Raw genomic sequence first — 21,154 nt, 5'->3', positions numbered from 1 at the left:
ATAATAATAAATTTAACAACTTAAATTGGACAAATTCTTTAAAAACACAACCTACCAAAAGTCTTAAGAGGAAAGAGAACATCTGAATCTAATTTGTAACTTAAAAGGAAAAGGAAAAAACCTCCACAATGAAAACTCCAGGCTCAGATGGTTTCACTAATGAATTGTATCCAACATTTAAGGAAGAAATAATATGAATCTTACACACATGTTTTCAGAAAATAAAGAAGAGAATGTTTCTCAATTTTTTTTATTAGACAAGCATATTACTGAAGCCAAAATAAAAGGATCTTATTAAAAAAGGAAATTACAGACAAGTATTCTTCATGACCATAATAGCAAATCCCAAAAAAATTAATTCTACTTGATCAGGAATGCAATGTTAGTTTAACATTTGAAACTTAATCAGTGAAATTCATAATATCAACAGAATAAATAAGAAAAACCTATACATCTTTATATAAATCTATATCTATAATCTCAATAAATGCAGAAAATATTAACAAAGTATTACAATTGACAATAAAAACTTTCTGCAAACTAGGAATAGAAGGAAACTTAGTCTAATAAAGGACCACTCCAAAACACATCCAGTTAACAATGAGTTGTTAATACACTTCCCCTAATGTCAGGAGCAAGGCAGCTTACATTCCACATTCCACAGTGATTCAAGCTAGCACAGTAGGAAAACAAACAAGCAAATAGTACAAAGATTGGAAAGTAAGAAATAAAGCTGTCTTTATTTGCAGATGTGATTATTTACCTAGAACACTCAGGAATCTACAAAAGAAAAAAAAACCTGCTAGAATTAACAAATGCAAAGCTATAGTCTGTATGGTCAATATGCTATATTTTATTTATATACTAGCAGCAAACAACTCAAAACTGAAATTTAAAATGTAGTGTGGCAGTTTTAAAACATGGCTGCAAATTATTTGACATTTTTCCCATCCAGAGTTGGGGGTCTGTGTCTCTTCCTCTTGAATCTCAGTAGGCTGTGACTGCTCCAGCCAATAAAATGTTACAAAATGATGCTCTGTGACATCTGAGGCTAGGTCATAAATGGCCACACTGCTTCCATCTTATTCATTGAAACACTTGCTTTTTTGAGTATACCTTGTCATGTCAAAAGGCTGACGAAATTTGTGTTTACCATGCTGTGAAGAAGTACAAGCTATGAGGAATGGCCATATATAAATGTTTTGGTTGACTTTTCTAACCATCAAGTCATTCTGGCCTTGACACCAAACACGTGAGTTTTTGTTGCAGATGATTCTGTTTCCTAGCCATTTACTTAACTCCAACCATTTGATGCAGCAGTAGAAAACTGGAGCAAATACCGTTTCCTGGAGAATCAAAATGCTTAAGAATATGTTTAACCAAAGATGTGTAAGACTTCCACAATGAGAAGTACAAAACATTGCAGAGTGAAATTAAAGAACAACTTAGTTAATGGAAGAGATATGCCATGTTTGTAAATTGAAGTTTTTCCCCATTGATGCAGTGTAATCCCAATAAAAATCCCAACAGGATTTTTTTTTTTTTTTTGGACAACTTGTAGAAACTCAAAGGTCCATGAATAGCCAAAACACTCTTAAAACAAGAAAAAAAAAATGGAAGACCAACAGCACTGGAAGACCAACTACTGTTTCAAGATTTAATAGAAAGCTATAAAGGAATTCCTGTCGTGGCCCAGTGGTTAACGAATCCGACTAGGAACCATGAGGTTGCGGGTTCGGTCCCTGCCCTTGCTCAGTGGGTTAACGATCCGGCGTTGCCCTGAGCTGTGGTGTAGGTTGCAGATGCGGCTCGGATCCAGCATTGCTGTGGCTCTGGCGTAGGCTGGTAGCTGCAGCTCTGATTCGACCCCTAGCCTGGGAACCTCCATATGCTGTGGGAGCAGCCCAAGAAATAGCAAAAAAAAAAGATAAAATGGTACACCTACTTTGGAAAACTATTTGGCGGTTCCTTATAAAGTTTTTTTTTAGGTTTTTTTGTTTTGTTTTGTTTTTGTTGTTGTTGTTTTTGGTCTTTTTAGGGCTGCACCCGCAGCATATGGAGGTTCCCAGGCTAGGGGTTGAATCGGAGCTGTAGCCGCTGGCCTATGCCAGAGCCACAACAACATCAGATCTGAGACCTACACCACAGCTCATGGCAACGTTGGATCCTGAACCCACTGAGCGAGGCCGGGGACCGAATCCGTGTCCTCATGGATGCTAGTCAGTATCATTTCCACTGAGCCAAGACAGAAACTCCCCGTTCCTTATAAAGTTAAATGTAAATCTGCCTTATGTCCACACAGTTCCATCCCTATGTATTTACCCAAAAGAAATGAAAACATATGTCTACAAAAAGATTCATAAAAGAATATTTGTATCACCTTTATTCATAGTAATTTAGAAACTGGAAACAAATCGAATGTTCTTCAACAAAAGATTATATAAACAAGTTGTAGTATGTTCCGTCAGTGGATATTAAATAAATTCTTAGTGTTCTTCCTAGTAATAAAAAGGAACAACTACAAATACACTCAACAACGTGGATGAATCCCTAAAACATTATGGGTTTTTTTGTTTGGTTTTTTTTTTTTTTTGTCTTTTTGCTATTTCTTTGGGCTGCTCCTGCAGCATATGGAGGTTCCCAGGCTAGGGGTCGAATCAGAGCTGGAGCCACTGGCCTACGCCAGAGCCACAGCAACTCGGGATCCGAGCCGCATCTGCAACCTACACCACAGCTCACGGCAACACCGGATCGTTAACCCACTGAGCAAGGGCAGGGACCGAACCTGCAACTTCATGGTTCCTAGTCGGATTCGTTAACCACTGCGTCACGACGGGAACTCCCTTAAAACATTACGTTAAGCATAAGAAGCAAGTGTGGTCTATGGTGATGTGAGTCAGAACAGTGGTTCCCTGTTGACGACTGGGAAGAAACTTAAAGGAACTCTCTGGAGTGGCAGAGATGTTCTATATGTTGATCAGGGTATTACTTACATAAACATAAATTTGTCAAAACTCACCGAAGTGTATGGTTAAGATGTGCTAGTTGGCTCAGTGGTGCTGAGTATCCATGACGATGAGGGTTCAATCCCTGGCCCTGCTCAGTGGGTTAAGGATCCAGCATTGCCGTGAGCTGTGGTGTAGGCTGGCAGCTATAGCTCCAATATCCTGGGAACCTCCGTATGCCACAGATGCAACCCTTAAAAAAAAAAAAAAAAAAAAAAGTTGTTTACAAATTTTATTGTGCTATTTTTTTAATTTTTTAAAAGTAGCTGGAGTTTTCTCTCCAGAAAAGTTCCATGGAAAACACTTTGAATTTAGATTCAGAGCTAGATTTCAATTTATACATCCTTCCTTAAAAAAATGGAGGTCGGGGAGTTCCCATGGTGGCGCAGTGGTTAATGAATCCCACCAGGAACCATGAGGTTTCGGGTTCGGTCCCTGGCCTTGCTCAGTGGGTTGGGGATCCGGCATTGCCGTGAGCTGTGGTGTAGGTTGCAGACTCAGCTCGGATCCCACGTTGCTGTGGCTCTGGCGTAGGCCAGTGGCTACAACTCCAATTAGACCCCTAGCCTTGGAACCTCCATATGCCGAGGGAGCGGCCCCAGAATTAAAAAAAAAAAAAAGGCAAAAAGACAAAAAAAAAAATGGAAGTCAACATTTTTCACAGTACTTTAAAGTTCTACAAGTGTGGTGACTAGAACACACACAAGCATACATCCACATAAAACAAATGGGAAAATTTTAAAGTTTCTTGGTGAGCTTTTGCTTCAGCCAGCAATATGAAATGAAAAGTAATACTAGTTTGTATTACATTTTCACAACTAAAAGGAAGATAACTCGCATGGAATGTGCAGCTTTTTTGAATGAAAATTATCTTCGGATATGAGCCCTCTTTTCACTTTGGATAATTCCTGTCCAGTACACCAGGAGTAGAGGACTCACTTGTGACTTTAATACTAAAGTCACCTCTTCTCTTGCAGTCTCTGTAATTCTTATTTTTCTCAGGTATCTAGGTTAAGTCTTAGAGTGGGACTACTAAGGAAGACAGTTCAAGTATTTATTACGCATACATGGAAGTGAGGGCAGTGGAGGATCCCTGGCGAGTGTATATTTACAAGGGATTCAAAACAAGGGTTAAAAGGCTTAGGAATCCTTTCCAAGGACTTATCAGCCAGAACAGTGGCTCCTAAGCACCAGTCCACTTAAAGTTTGCGTTCGTCCATGATGACATAAGAAAAGAGAAACAGCCTAGAATTTGTGTGGATGTAAATAATAGAAGTAGTTTTGCAAAGACATATGTGTAAAGATTAGATAGATCATGTCCTTCTTTTTTCAGTGTTAAAATATTTTTTATCCTATGAAATAGTGGTGGTAGTGGATGGTATTTGTACTGTAAATACATTGCAAATTATGAAGTAAAAATCATTTGTTAGTCCTCAGTGTTATTTTTTTAATTTCATTTGTCTGTAAATCTTTTAAAAGCTACTGAGTTAGAATGTGTGTTGAGATAACCTGCAGAAGTTCAAAAATGGGAGTTCTCGTCGTGGCACAGTTGTTAACGAATCCGACTAGGAACCATGAGGTTGCGGGTTCGGTCCCTGCCCTTGCTCAGAGGGTTAACGATCCGGCGTTGCCATGAGCTGTAGTGAAGGTTGCAGACACGGCTCGGATCCAGCATTGCTGTGGCTCTGGCGTAGGCCGGTGGCTGCAGCTCCGATTCAACCCCTAGCCTGGGAATCTCCATATGCCACGGGAGCGGCCCAAGAAATAGCAAAAAAAAGAAAAAAAATGAGCAAGCATTCTTATAAATCTGGTTGCATTTGGAAGGCAATGTCTAAAAATCATGAAGGTCTTACTCCTTAAATTATAATTGAGAAACTTCATCATCTAGCAAAAGAAAAGGAAGCTTTCTAGGTTTTAAGTGGGTCACATATTTATTTATTTTAAAGAAATGATATCTATGCATGGGATAAATAATGTAATCTGGGAATTTATGGAAATGAAAATTTGTATTTATTAGCGATTGAATTCATTCATTAAAATGTTCAGATCATAATTTAGAGCATGTTCTTAATCTTGATTTTGATTCTGGAGAATGTGTTTGAAATGTTTGTTTTGTTTTGTTTTGCCATTTCTTGGGCCGCTCCCGAGGCATATGGAGGTTCCCAGGCTGGGGGTCAAATCGGAGCTGTAGCCACCGGCCTACGCCAGAGCCACAGCAATGCAGGATCCGAGCCTCGTCTGCGACCTACACCACAGCTCATGGCAACGCCGGATCGTCAACCCGATGAGCAAGGCCAGGGATCGAACCGGCAACCTCATGGTTCTTGGATTCGTTAACCACTGCGCCACGACGGGAACTCCTGAAATGCTTTTCCCAAAGAAAATCTCAACAGATGCATGCATTATCATTAGCCTTTTTCTCCACTTGACAATCATGGCTTTCTTATGAAGGAGGCTGGTGAAGTTAAGAGATGTAATTGAAGTAGTGGAGACAATGATGTGCTGGTAAATTTTAACAGCCAGCTGTGGGGAGGGGAGCATGTAACCTTTGCCAGTTTCCATTGTGTAAACAAGTAGCCCCACTTTGGCCAATGCGAAGCCACCAACTGCTTAATAACCAACTCTTGAAGAATCTTACAGTAAGCTCTCCTGAACCAGTCAGTACAGGACCCCTGGCAGCACACCCCTGGGTCCGGTTGGTGATGCTACTCAGTAACAAAGGATAGCTCTGTTATATCTGCTAGGCAGAATGCAGTTAGAACATTCCATGATGGAAATTAAAGACACAATTATGCGAAAGGGAGCCAGAATCCACAACATAAGAGCCCCCATTTGTTTGGACAAATCCCAGTCAGTTCTAAGCAACTCCTCTCTCTCTCCCTTAATCTTTTGGACTCCCTAAAGGAGTGATGGTCTTCTTAGCCCAACATCATCTAGAATGCCATTTCATTAATAACCATTGTTCATAGTTTATTTCCCTTCCTAAAAAGTCACCGGATGAAAGTAATAGTTAAAACTCTTTATAAGTGGAGAACTGACTTATGGTACTTAGGCTGTTAACATTAAATTCCTTTATATAAAGCTTGTATTTTAGGGGACAATAGAAAGTTTTATTAATCATGTAAGAAATCTTCATATTTTGAAATGTGAAACAAAAATATGTAGGGTTTCGATTGGTCTTGACTCTTTTAAAGGCTAAAAGAGCCAGTGTGGTACCAAAGTCCACGACTTTTTCCTTCTGTCCCCAGCTTCACCTTCTTTTTCCTCTTCAGATATAACATTTCCTGCTTCAGGCATCCAGTAATTTCTTTCCCTCTTCCTCCTGCTCTCTTCAGAACCTATAAGGTCCTCCTAACTAGGAACTTTCACTTGTTATTTTTAATTCATTTATGCAAAAATGTTCATTCAACCTGGGGATTTTTTAATCTCTAATTGTTCAATACAGTTTGGGAATCAAAAAGCATTTAATGAGATTGGAAGCCTGAAATCTTACCAAATCGTCTTCTATAGCCCAGCCCTAAAGAGAAACTGATTTTGTCAATCCTGTAGCATAAAATCCAAGAGGGAACGAGAAACAAAAATGACAGATAATTTGTCTTTCCTACATGACCCCTTCTCCTCTGGGCATATCAGACGAGGGTCTAGTCTCATTTAAGCTGTTTTAGGTAAAGTTCAGGAAGCTGCAAGTTCTGTAAGATCTCAGAATCCAGCCTGCCTAGTTTAGATCTGTCCATTTGCTGGGATTCCTTTTCTCTGTTCCTCCAGTCCTTCCTTCCCACTACACACTTACATGTAGTCCTATATACTGCTGTGCACTTCAAATTAAACCTTCTTTTTAATTCCCAGAGGAACATGTGAACTTGTTCTCTTTCATGCTATCAGGAGCGGGGGTGGGAGGGGGGGGGCATTCTTTCCAGCCTTTCAACCAGGAGAGAAAAATAAATTTACATGTACAGATTCTCATAAATGCAGCGCACAGACTGTCTCACAACCAATAACATGGGGGAAATGTTAATGATGATAATACATATGCCTTATATATTATTTATGTGACAAATGCTTTTATACCTGGTAAAAAAAACAAAATGAAGTCACTAAATGAATTATTCCATGTCTTTATAATAAATTACATACCCTGAGCATTCACTAAACACATGAAACCTTTTCTGATTTTTTTTCCAAATAAATACATGATCAAAGACCCAAAAAGAACTTATTTATCCACTTGGTAATTATTAAGTAATTTGTTTCTTTCTATCTTAGAGAGAAAAATCCCAGATGAAGATTTCATCATCTTGATTGATGGATTAAATGAAGCAGAATTTCATAAACCAGATTATGGGGATACAATTGTATCATTTCTGAGTAAAATGATTGGAAAATTTCCTTCCTGGCTCAAACTAATTGTAACAGTTAGGACCAGTTTACAGGTATGTATTTGTTTGCTTTCAGATCATAAAGTATTTCCCTTGGAAAGTGCTTAAACTGAAAAAGTTCCATGTCCTTGTACCTTTAGTGGTGAGTTTTTCTAAATTTATACCATGTCCTAGAGCACTAGCAAGAATGATAACCAAAGAGCATATTTTGACAGTCTAGAGAGAGCATTTTCTCTGTATGACTCTCTTAGCTCAAATTCCCATTCCCACTGCTCTGGGTAAGCTTGATAAAGTGTCCCTCAAAATAGCATGAAAGAAAGTTCAGGGGCGCAGTGGAAGCAAATCTGACTAGTGTCTTTGAGGGTGCAGGTTCGATCCCTGGCCTTGCTCAGTGGGTCGGGATCTGGCATTGCTGTGAGCTGTGGAGTAGGTCCCAGACACAGCTGGGATCCCGCGTTGCTGTGGCTGTGGCATAGGCCAGCAGCTACAGCTCTGATTCGACCCTTAGCCTGAGAATTTCCATAATTCCCTGAGAAATTTGCTTTGCCCTAAAAAGCAAAAAAAAGAGAGAAGTCTATTTTTCTAGATTTGTCCTGAGGATAGCAAAACAAACAGAACCTCTAACAGTCTAATTTACTGTGTGAGTTTTGTTTTATATTTGTTATCATTTACTGCCAGGCAAAATCCAATTCAGTGTACAGTCTAGAATCAGATTTTCTAGCTCTTGCCTCTGTTTCTACTTGAACAGATTTTCTATAGCATGAAGATGGCCTTTTTGCTGTATGTGCCTTTCTTTAAGAAATATTGGCAATATTAAGGCTTTAGGTTAAATTTACTACAACTGGAAGATAAGTTTTTTTTTTAATTATCTTCCCTGCTCAGTCACTGATGACTTTGTATGGCCTGGAAGATGGCTGGGAATGTGGAGCGGAGCCTCTGAGGACTATGGGCTAAGGATAAATGGCTCCACCATTCACATTAGAGAGGAGTTGGTGTCTTTCATGCTATACCTAGGTACCCTTGGTTTGAAACAGAGTTTCTCAACATTTTTTTCCCCTAACCATAGCCTTTTTGATGAACATTGAGACCTCACATATTATACACTCATCCCACTATTTGGATGCAGCCCCTTAATAACAGTTGTTCATGTACCGAAAAATTGTCTCAGTTCCCTTCCTCCTTTTCCCTCTCCCAGACCTTTCATATTATTCCTATAGATAGACCAATTTAGGTCCCTCTGCCTTCTCTGATCAGAAACTGTACGTCTGATCTTGACCTCTAACTTGCAGATGTTTGTTATTAGAATCTCAGGGTAATTTGAATTCAAGAATGTGAACGAATCAATGTAAATGCATCTTTACAACTAAAAATGATGCTGTCTGCCATTATTAGTCAGTAGCTTGATTGTTAAAGATGAAGAATGAACAAAAGAAACTTCCAGGAACACAACCTCTGACTGGTTTTATTAAATTTATACTTAGGAGGTGCCCTCTTCATCCACATTTTTGCATAATGCCATGTGCAATCTCAAAAGATGTTTTAAGTATGCCTTGGTGGACCACTGACGTTAATTTTTCAGCTGTGCCAAAGAACAGGAAAAGTGCTATACACACAAAGTCCAAATTTCAGTGTCTTCATGGCTCAAGGCCTGCAGGAACTTCTCAGATACTTCATTCATCTCAACCAGTACCTTTTTAAAAATAGTTTTATTTAGCCTGACAATGAAATAATTCATAGGTCTTTAAAACGAACCCATGTAATTGATCATTCATTATTTCTGCACACATTTTTTTAAGTCCTTCAAGGGTAAAAGGCTCTTCCTAAGAGCTGAGGATATGATGAGGAACAAGACAAACAATACCCCTGCCCTCACGAAGCTTATATGCTCGTGAGGAACCCAAATAATAAATAACTAAAAATTAACATATATTAAAATTGTAGGTCATGTTAGTGCTGTAAGGTAAACATAACAGGGAAAAGAGGCAGAAATAAGAGTTATTTTAGATAGGGCAGGTAGGAAAGGCCTCTCTAAGGAGCCTTGTGAAGTGATGAGTTCTGATTTACCTTTTAAAAGATTTCTTTGGCTGCTGGCTGTGTAGATAATAGAATGTAGGGGATCAAGAACAGAAGCAGAAGTAGAGATGAAAGGTGATGGTGGCTTAGACTAGAGCGGTTCCAGTGGCAACCCTGTGAAGTGGTCATATTTGGATGGATTTTGAAGGCGAATCAACAGGACTTGATGGGCTGGATGTAGGTGTGAGCAAGAGAGAAGATTCAGAAATGAATTGTGGAGTTTTAGTAAGCAACTGGGTAGGTGCTGCTTTAGGCAGGAAAAGATCATAAACAGTTCCTACGATTTGGTGGTAGGGTCAGTGGAAATACCATTTATTGAGATGGGAAGGTTTTGTGGTGGGGGAAGAATTTAGTAGTTCTGATTTGGTCATATTAAGTTTATCTATGAAACATCCAAGTGTGCATGTTGCATATGACAGAGATAGAAGATGAGAGCTCAGGAGAAATGACTAAGAACGAAACATACCATCAGGTATCATCTGCACAGAGATGATGCTTAGAACTGTGGGACCCACCTGTTCTAGGGAGTGAGCGTGCCCAGATAAGAGGAAAGAATAGAGATGGGGGGACTGAGGAACGAGAGAGGAGCCAGTGAAGAAGCCTGAATGGGAGTGGCAGTGTGCTGAGAGGACAATGAAGGGAACACCCTATGGGCGCAAGCTGCAGGAAACGACTGAGAGGATGTGATCACCTGTGTCAGCTACTGCTGAGAGGTCGGGGAGGGTGAGAAGTGGAAGTTGATCCCTGGATTTGGCAAGATGAAGATAACTGGTCATGTTGACAAGAACCATTGCAGTGAAGTGATGAGTTTGAAAGCATGATTGCAACAAATGGAGGAGAGGATGGGAAGAGAGGAATTCAACCCAGTGAACAGCTAGAACTTTCCCGTTAAGTTTTGCTAAACCTGGGAACATCAGGGACACGAGAGTTGGAGGGAGGACTATGGAGTCGCATGTCTGTGTGATACAGGAGAGAAGAAATTGATACAGGAGAGGGAATGAATAATTACAGGATAAGAACAGCTGTATTTCAGAGCAGCAGCGTCACCACAAAGCCCTGTCACCTTGTCACCTTCCCCCAGTGTAATTTCCAAGCACATCACCGGGAAACCAAACTTCCCACTGTTAGAAGTGTTCCTTTAGGCCAAGGCATGTCCAAAAGGCCTACATTACATTAGGAGGGTTAGAAAGTCACATTTTTATATGACATTCTTTGAGTCCTTATACATTTCTCTTAGTGAATTGTACTTTGACATCATACCATGGTTTACACTGAGAAGATTATAGCAAAAGTTATACGGCACTCTGTATTCTATTTTAGGGGTGTTATTTAGAATATTGACCATTAAATCACTCTTAAAATATCCTTTATGAAGACTTAGCCAAGTTGTTTTAAGTCTCAATATTAGGAAAAGTTGTGTCCTTCCTGTGCAACTAATGTTTTAATCTGTGGACACTAAATCCTCGAATGTATTTTCCACTATTCTTTGGCCACTCAGAAGTTCAGAATAAATTTGTGGACCTCGAAGTTTGTCATAAAAGAGTTAGGGGAAACTGAAGGTCTTTCTGCCTTTCTCTCTCTCTCTCCGTCTGTTTTAGGAAATTACCAAGCTGCTGCCTTTCCATAGGATATTTTGGACCGCCTAGAAGAGAATGAAGCCATAGACCAGGACCTGCAGGCTTACATCCTGCACCGGATACACAGCAGCTCAGAGATCCAGAATAACATTTCCCTTAATGGCAAAATGGACAATACTACATTTGGCAAACTCAGTTCTCATCTCAAGACCCTCAGTCAAGGGTCCTATCTGTACCTGAAACTCACATTCGACCTCATAGAGAAAGGCTATCTAGTGTTAAAGAGCTCTAGCTACAAAGTAGTTCCTGTTTCGCTCTCAGAGGTTTATTTACTCCAGTGCAATATGAAGTTCCCAACCCAGTCTTCCTTTGACCGGGTGATGCCTCTTCTGAATGTGGCAGTGGCCTCTCTCCACCCCCTGACTGATGAACATATCTTCCAGGCCATCAATGCTGGTAGCATTGAAGGCACGCTAGAGTGGGAGGATTTTCAGCAGAGAATGGAGAATCTCTCCATGTTCCTAATCAAGCGCAGAGACATGACTCGTATGTTTGTGCATCCTTCTTTTCGGGAATGGCTTATCTGGAGAGAAGAAGGAGAGAAAACCAAATTTCTCTGTGATCCCAGGTAAGCCATAGATCTGGAATAAGCGATTGTGAGCCGATTTCGCATTCATTGGGTGAAGCATGGGTATGGAAAGCATTCAGAAGTGTTCTTCATTGAACATTTCCCATAAAGGAAACATCATCTCTGTTTCTTCTTAAGTCAAGGCTGTCATGAAATTAACTTATTTTCTCACGATATTTCTGTTAAGACTCATAATCTGCAGAGATGTTTAGAATGCTCCCTACATTCCTATGGTTTTTCTGAATAATTTTCTCCGATTCCACGAGGGTCACGGCCTTTTACTAATTTAACCATCCAACAGACTTCCTCAGTGTTGTACAGAAAGAAATGGTATATTGTTCATCTCTTTGACTTAGAACAGAATTGTTTTAAAATTTCAATTGCCCTTTTAAAAGCCATGCCATAGTTTGTTACCAGTGACTGACCCCACTAAAGCCCAGCTGATGCTAAGATTTACACTGGAAAATGGAATCTTCAGCCTTCTAGCTAAAAAAGCGATCAGCTGATCTAGCCACTCTACCTTTAAAGTGTCATTATCTCGGAGTTCCCGTCGTGGCTCAGCGGTAACGAATCTGACTAGTATCCATAAGGATGGCCTCACTCTGTGGGTTGAGGATCCAGCGTTGCCATGAGCTGTGGTGTTGGTCACAGACCCAGCTCAGATCCCAAGTGGCTGTGGTGGTGGTGTAGGCCGGTGGCTACAGCTCTGATTCAACCCCTAGCCTGGGAACTTATGGCCCTAAAAAGACAATTAAAAAAATAAGGTATCATTTTACTTTAATAAAGGCCTTAAAATGCTGAATCACTTGCCAAAAGTTATGAAGTTATTAACAGGTGAGAGAAGGGAAGAGGGATGAAAAGAGGAATGACAAGTGCCTGTCCCACCGCTCCCCTGTCCTGCACCCATGGCACATGTCACTGATTTACTCCAACACTCTTTCCTGGTGAGCTGGACCCGACTTAAGAATATTTCTCAGGAGTTCCCATCATGGTGCAGCGGAAACGAATCCAACTAGGAACCGTGAGGTTGTGGGTTTGATCCCTGGCCTCGCTCAGTGGGTTAAGGGTCTAGCGGTGCCATGAGCTGTGGTGTAGGTCACAGATGCAGCTCGGATCTGGCATTGCTATGGCTGTGGCACAGGCCAGCAGCTGTAGCTCCAATTGGACCCCTAGCCTGGGAACTTCCACATGCCGCAGGTGTGGCCCTAAAAAGCAAAATAAAATAAAATAAGAATTTTGCAGGAGTTCCCTGGTGGTTCAATAGGCTATGGATCCAGCATTTTCTCTCCTGTGATTCTGGTTACTGCTCTAGGCTGGGTTCGATCCCTGGCACAGGAACTTCTGCATCCCACAGACACAGCCAAAAAAGAAAAAAAGAATTCTCAGCTCAACAAACCAGACTAGATTTGAAACTCACCCCCCATTCTCTTGGGTAGAACCTAGATCTCTAGCATCTAGTTAGAGGTGTGCTTTCTGCTCCTGCACACTACCTTTTTAAAGAATTATTCCTAGAGTTCCCTGGTGGCTCAGTGGGTTAAGGATCTGGCATTGTCAATACCATGACTTTGGGTATTGCTGTGGCTCAAGTTCGATCCCTAGCCATGAAACTTCCACATGCCATGGCCATGGCCAAAGATAAATAAGTAAATACAAGAATTATTCCTTTAATAAAATTGATGTTTTCAAAAGCAGGTATATTCCTGGAAACAAAGAAGACGCTAACAATATAGCTTGCAAGTGCAGTGCTTATTCTGGCTTAAAAAGAAGATAGGCCAGATTTGAGCATACCTTCTGCGGTGACTAATCGTAGAGACTGACCGTCTCTGACTGTGCTGGGGTTTATTACTCGAGGCATACTCTTCACCAGGCCTTATTAGAGACAACTGTGCTAGTGGGCATGCTGCTCAGCCTGCTTCATGCCAGTCCATTAGAAAATTAGTTCCAGATCCTGAAGAAGATAATCATCCAGGCAGTAGATTTTGTGCTCTTTTCCCTGAGAGGGAAACTTTTTAAAGAAACATGCTGTAGTAGGAAGAATGTGAACTTTGAGTCAGATTACCTGCATATAAATCCTACCTTTTCTAGGAACTGTGACCTTTAAAAAGTTATATAATGGTTCTGAGACAGTTTTTTTTTTTTAATCTACTTAAAAGGAATAATGATTCCTAGAGCTGTTAAGAATTAGGAGAGGTCATGTAGTATAATCCTAGACTGGTATCGTGTGCAAAGAAAGTGTTCAGGAAATGTTCTTTGTCCTCCTCTCTCTTTGCAGCAATAGGCCTGTCAGGTATACCTTAACTAAATCCTGTAGCTGATTGTATAGGCAGCAACAGCCTTCTGCTGTTAGCATGAGAGGGCACAAGATTTAAAAAAAAAAAAAAAAAAGCCACAGGTCTGAGTCTCTTCTATGAATTGCATGCCATGAGGATTTTACTGTAAATCCCACTAGTACCACTGCTAATGCTTAATACAAAGTTGGCAATCACATATTTAAGAAAAAGAGACCTATCTAGAATTGTCTGATAAACACTCTGAAGTCAGTTTCAGAAAAACTTTGCTGGCTGCTCTCTTCTCTCATCCTGGAACATCTCAGAGGATTGGAGGCTGAGGTCCAAGGCAGCCAGACTAACACTGAATTAACAGCATCCTTGTAAAAGATAAAACCCTCAGGCTCCCAGAGAACAAAAGATGGTATTTATGCAGCCATATCATGGCTTTACAAGGCTTACCTTCTCAACACTGTTTGTTAACTAGGATCATTTTGGCAAGAGGCCGATGCACTGGGGCAAAAAGAGCAAACACTTATAATTTCAAATACTGTGTAGTCTGTTCCCTGGTGATTGAATAACATTCAGGGCTGCCAGGGATCATCATATATCTCTTATGGCAGAGAAGAAACAGGACCAGGAGTTGTCAAAAAAGCTTCCTTACTTATTTCGTCTCAGTTGGAACTCATCCTTCTTCCCAGCACTGGCTGGCACCAGCTTTGTTCCTAAGGTATTGAGCTCAGGGCTTGAGGCAGTCTGGGTCAATGAAATGGAAATTCGCTAAGAATTTAATGTCATTGGTGAAGCCCCAGCTGGCCTTTCTAAGAACCTGGCTGTAGTGGCTTTCCATTTTAGGCAAGTCTGATGAGCAGGACTCTCCAGGCAGGGTTCGCCTGTATGGCCTTCAGCCTCTACTTCCTGCACACTGCTTCCCCTCTGCTCTCCGCTTTCTCTCTGGAGCATCTAATGTATTTCAGTAGACCCCTTCCGGCTGCCTCAGTGCCTCTGAAATCACATTAGGTAGGCCCGTGCCTGACGTGCGTGACTCTGTGTGAGGAGAGCTTTCAGAAGCAACAAAACAGCTCTTCTAGTCCATTTTCGGGGCTGACAACACTCACTTCCTCACCCTGAACTTATTGACCTTATTAGGGGAGTAGACACAGATGACAATATTCTACTGAAGCCAAAAAAGCTGACCTTCCTCAGAAATAGGCCACCCAAGGAGGTACTTCTGCTAAACTGAAGAGAGTCAGTAATCTGAGGATGGTGCTAGAAAGAGGAAATAGCAAAGTCAGAGGTCAGCGCTGCAGCTGAGCTAGAGTTATCCTTATTTTACATATCAGAGTGCCTCTTGTCCCAGAATCAGGACAGACAGTTGACATCCCAGAAAGAGTGACCTACTGTTGCATACACATCAAACTGTCACAGAAAGAAGTGAGTTATAGGTGTCTTTTCTTGGCTTGGAAACAGGGTAGAGTATTTGTATGTAGGTGCCTATCTGTGTTGATCAAAACTGTAAGTAGAGTACCACTGAAAAATCTTTTGTTTATATATCAAAACTTCCAAGATTTTAGATTTGCATTCTGGCTGGCTCCTTGAAGTACCCACAAGCCTTAGACCTCACCACCTTATTCTGCTTTCCATTCCAATTCCCATTATTCATCCCTGTCATATACTATCACACTGAAATTAACCTGGCCTATATTTTATTCCCTCAGGCACTGAGATATCAGATTCCTTGCTAACCTAATAAACTAATCTCTGCCGTTATGCTAAATAAGAAGGAAGTAGAAAACTCGTTCAGAGCAACATGTGCATTTTAAGTAAGGCATCTCGAGGAGTCACCAGCCCTTTTAATCCATCCTATTAATGACTTTGAGAGTTGAAATGTGAGGCTGATAGACAGTTGGGGGCCATCAGCCTCATGGTGCTGTCCAATTAATGCTTAATATTTCTACGTAGCTTTAGGCTAGCCCCAAATGAATCCCCACTCTTTTTCTCTCTCTCCTTTCTGTGCTATCTCTGTTTTCATGGTGTTAGCCTCCCCTTCCCAAGGAACGGCTCTCAGATCAACATTTTGGGGTGTGTGTGTGTGTGCGTGCATGTGTGTGAGAGACAGAGGGAGAGATTTTCACATAGGGATTAGAAGGCTCAGCTGCCTTGTTTTCAACTGTTCCAGTAAGATGCAGGAAGCTTGTTGTAAACTCTAATATTGAGCTGTACAGCCTAATGAGGTTTGATTTGGGAACCTGTTTGGAGTTGAGATTTCCTCGAACTAAAAGAAGCAAATTTATAGTGGGTGGAAAAGGGAAAATGCTACCCAAGTCCTGCCTGCCTGTACCTGTGGGACTGTTGAGTACTTACTGGAGTCTTTGTAGTCAGAATTGCTGTCTTACAATAAGTGTTTTTTCAGATTTTTTTATTTTGGGCATATTAGTCAGCAAGTTACACATTAGAGACCAAGTGCTCCAAAACCCATGTCACAAAGGAGAGTATCAGAGAAGCAGTTTATCGAGGGGGGAGGGGGGCCCTTCTCCCTATGAAGGAAAACTAATTCTGTGCCGGGGACTTGTACAGCCTGGCTTCCTGTAGAATAGAAGTCTGAAATGACCCCAAAATGGTGAGTTGCAAGGCTATGGTGGCTTTATTTTGGTTTTTTAACCCACACATGAGCCTCGAGGCAGGAGGACAATTAATCTTACCCTCACTGAAGCACACATTCAAAGTTGCTACTCCTCAGAGCCATTGCAGGATCCCACAGCAGACCCTCAAACTGGTGGATGAATTCTGCCTTCTAAAACCATTAAGAAAGACATCAGCAAAGTGATAGATCATGGAAAGAAAAAAGGCTTCTGGAACTAAATCAGCCCTTAGGAGGTTTGGAAGAGTTACAGCAGAGAGAAGAGAGTGTACCTTTTACTAATATGACTGTAAGATAGCCCTACCTGCCTAGAAATATTAGCTCTTTAATCTCTGCTCTGGGTCTAGATCTGCTTCACTTCTAACTCTTTTCTACCACCAAGGAGAAGTCAGTCCTCTAGTGTCATGATTTTGATATGTGATTTCCAGGGATTACAGGTTTCATTAATCTCTAATATTTGGGGGTATTTATTTTGCCAATAAATATTTTTCCTTATTATCTAATCCAGTGTCTAACCCCCTATTGGCATCAAAAATAAATTTGAGGGGGTTCCCACTATGGCCACAGTGGGTTAAGAATCATCTGTCGTTGTCTCTGCAATGGCTCGGCACAGGGATTTAAGGATCCGGCATTGCTGCAGCTGTGGCATAGGGCAGTAGCTGCAGCTCAGATTCAGTCCCTGGCCCAGGAACTTCCATATGCCACAGGTGCAGCCACAAATAATAATAATAATGATAATAATAAATTTGAGACTCAAAACTCAAAGCAATAATGGAGTAACTATTATTCTAGTGACCCATGGTCATAATTTTGTAATATAAGGCAAGGGAGAAATCACGTGAAATCTAAGGTATATCTTGAAATATGTCCAGTTTACTAATGCATGAGGTCCTTAAATTTTACAAATTTGTTTCAGCATAAATCGTGGAACTCACATCTACTAGTCAAATAGGTAAATTGTTCCCGTTGTTAAAGCTCTCATGCCTTCAAAGATGGGTGGCAATAATGTGTTTTTTCCTTTTCCAAGTCCAAAATTAAGTTTGGAAAAAGTTGAAAATCAGAACTCTTCTCCACACCTATTTAAAACTGAGAACTACTTATTTGTACTGTCATAAAAACTCATAAGGTTTGCTAAGTTAATAAATATACAGAAAAATAGTACTGCTTATAAGATGGAGCAAGAGCATCATTTTATGACTTGGCAGGAATGCAGAAAAGTCAACTAATGAAAACACAGAAGGGACCTGTACTCTCATATATTCTTTGATTATGCAACAAAAAATTATTTGTTTATATGTTTAAATTATATATGTAGCATAATATATATTTATATCTTTTTTAAGGTGGATATGCCCGGTGTAGCAAATACGGGTTAAAGCAACTTCACCCAAGAAGTAGAGCAGGGAAATTTTTGGTACTGAAAGTAGCGTAGAAGATAGAGGTAATTTGTCTTATTAATGAGTCTCTGAAGCAACACTGGCTGAGCAAAAAGATGGGAATCCCTCAGACTTGCCTGGGTTGTCAAACTAAGATTTTTTTTTAAATTATTTTATTGGAGTATGGTTACTTTACAGTGTTGTATTAGTTTCAGGTGTACAGCAAAGTGATTCAGTTACAATATACATGTATACATTCTTTTTCAGACTCTTTTCCCCATGTAAATTATTACAGAACATTGGGTAGAGTTCCCTGTGCTTTACAGTAGTTCCTTGTTAGTTATCTATTTTATGTATGGTAATGTGTATATGTTAATCCTAAACTCCTAATTTATCCTCCCCCCCGACACACATTTCCCCTTTGGTAACCGTAAGTGTATTTTCAAAAATCTATGAGTCTGTTTCTGTTTTGTAAATAAGTTCCTTTGTATCTCTCTTTTAATTAGAGTCTACGTATAAATGATTTGTCTTTATCGGTCTGACTTACTTCACTTAATATGATAATCTCTAGCCAGGTCCATCCATGTTGCTGCAAGTGGCATTATGTCATTCTTTTTATGACTGAGTAATATGCTATTGTATATACGTACCACATCTTTATCCATTCATCTGTCAGTTTCCTTCCATGTCTTGACCATTGTAAATAGTGCTGCAGTGAACATCGGGGTGCATGTATCTTTTTGAATTATGGATTTCTCCAGCTATATGCCCAGGAGTGGGATTGTTAGATCATATGGTAGCTCTATTTTTAGTTGCTAAGGATCCTCCATACTGTTCTCCATAGCGGTGGTACTAAATTTATATTCCACCAACAGTGTAGGAGGATTCCCTTTTCTCCACGCCATCTCCGACATTTATTGTTTGTAGACTTTTTGATGTGTCAAACCAAGATTATAATCAGCAGGAGTTATTGCCAGCTTAGTGGGATATGACAGCACATTTTCTTTTTTGTGAGTAGAGCAACTTTCTCAGCTGTCTCTAGACTTTCCAAAAGCAGCCGATCTCCATGTTTGGTAAAATCAACACTAATACCATTCTCCTTGCTCAACTGTAAGAACCTGCAGCTGTGAGACATGTATTCACTGTAGCCATCCGTGTATCCAGTTGGTTATACCATCCACATTTTACTTGTAAGTATCGGCTTATTTACATCACCGCAGACCACACCCTGGGCTCTCATGTGGGCTACTCTAGTGTCTTCATTGGTCCTCCTCTTCAGTCCATTCTGAAAAACACAAATCAGACCATGCAGCCTCCTCCTGAGAATCCTTCAGTGGCTTCTTGTGACTAGAATAAAATTGAAGCTGGATTCTTCAAAGCCCTGTGTTATGAGCTAGCTCTGCCTACTTATTCACCATTTTCTAGTCATAATTGGTTATCTGCAAGTTCCTAGAACTCGCTGAGCTCTTTTCCACCCCTGGCCCTTTGCACGTTAACAGTTGCCTCCATCTGGAGCTCACTTTCCCTCTGTCATCACTTGGGAGGATCTCTCTCCTTCAGATCTCTACTTAACGGCCACCTCCTAAGAGACTTCCACTTGTCAGCTAATCTAAGGAAGTCCTTCCGGGTTTTGTTTATCCTGCTTACTCTCTGACACTTCTCACAGTCTTGTATTAATTTGTTGTCTGTGAATACTTGTGTGTTGTCCACGTTACCCTCTAGTTCAGTGAGGACAGGAGCCTTCCTGTCACACTCATCATGGTCTTCCTCATCATTAATGAAGTGCATGGCACACAGCAAACACTCAGTACAAAAAAATCAAATAAGCAAGCAGTGAGTGAACAAAGAAATGGTCAGCGGCATTAATTTTTAAGCTTAAAACTGAAAGTATTTGAGAAACTCTTCTCACAGTTCAGTAGAGAGTATCTGCTTCTTTGGTTACCACACATCAGGATCAAGTGAAGACATGCATTTATGCACATATTCGGTGAACATGTATTAAGTAATATGTTCGAGGCTCTGTGTTAAACACTGCAGGGGATGGGTCTGTCTGCAGGACTTACAGGTTAGTGGATTTAACAGGCGCATTTATAACTAGCTATAATCTAAGGCAGAGGGCTGTGCTGGAGATACCAACAAAGAACTGAGGAACTCGGAGGAGGAAGTGACAAATCTTCCTTTGCCTATTGTTGTTGTTTCAAACTGTGACAGTTCCATAGAGTCATAGCTCTTCTGCCTCATGAAGCCCTGCCAGATGCCTAAAGACTTCATTGGCAGAGAAGTGTCCATTCTCCTAGGGCCCGTGATGCATTAACACAACAGGAGGACAGTAGGAAACTGTGAGGCAGAGTGGGAGAAAGCAAATTTCTCTCCAAGTTCTGTGTTTAAAAAGAGACTGTGCTGTTGCATCCATTTCTACAAAAATACATCTCGGGCACACTTAGAGTCTCCTGCTTATCATCAGCTCTTTCATTTCCACATTGAATATGAAACAGGAAGACAAGCTGACTAGAAATGTATTTTGTATTCAGGTTCCATGAGAAAGCCACAAAAAGAACATGCCAAAGCAGTTACTAACTGATAAGCAGAAGCTGGAGGAAGGAATTTTTGTAAAGATGTGGGTGTCGTTTGCAACAAGCAGAGTGTAAGGCAGCAACCACCAAAGTTTAACTGCAGGCAGAATTTTTGAGATGAGAGGTGGAAAATATCAGGCTTGTCAATCTGTTCCCAATATTTGAGTCATCGTCCCACTCATTTCACAGTTGATCAGTGACAACAGAGATGCCTGCACATTCAGCGCTGAATCAGGTAGCGCATTAGAAGTCCTGTGGATCTGGAAGTCCTGTGTTGCTCTTCCTTGAACCCATCTGCCTGGTATTTCTTCATTCATGGAACATTTACTGAACTTTTACTCTACACCAAGGATTATGCCGTATACTGGAGAAACTTAGGTGAATAATACACCCCTGGCCCTAAAGCCATTTCCTCCTAAAGAGACATCCGACACAACCAATGACCGTGCCACAGCACAAAGTACCAAGGGAACCTAGACAAAAAGAATATGCTATGCAGAATAAGTGACATTCAGGTTCAGCCTTGAGAGGGGAGTTGACTCCATTAAGCAGTGTCGGAGCAGGAGGGCACTGTGGGCAGGCTAGAAAATGTAATGGCAAGAGCAAAGGCAGGAATGACGACAAGAAGTGCCCTGGGG

At 40.7% G+C, this 21,154-nt stretch overlaps 1 protein-coding gene across 1 annotated transcript in view; it reads left to right on the top strand.

The window, feature by feature from the left end:
* TANC2 (tetratricopeptide repeat, ankyrin repeat and coiled-coil containing 2) overlaps nucleotides 1-21,154 on the top strand; it is a 361,658-nt gene that overhangs the window by 282,005 nt on the left and 58,499 nt on the right. The window contains 3 exon segments of the mRNA XM_047758672.1: nucleotides 7,269-7,435; nucleotides 11,053-11,086; nucleotides 11,089-11,659. Coding sequence (XP_047614628.1) covers nucleotides 7,269-7,435; nucleotides 11,053-11,086; nucleotides 11,089-11,659 — 772 coding nt within the window.

The sequence above is a fragment of the Phacochoerus africanus genome, chromosome 14, assembly GCF_016906955.1.
Source record: "Phacochoerus africanus isolate WHEZ1 chromosome 14, ROS_Pafr_v1, whole genome shotgun sequence".
NCBI classification, from domain to species: Eukaryota; Metazoa; Chordata; class Mammalia; order Artiodactyla; family Suidae; genus Phacochoerus; species Phacochoerus africanus.
The sequence above is the reverse complement of the archived record's forward strand: the minus strand, read 5'-3'. Positions and strand labels throughout refer to the sequence as shown.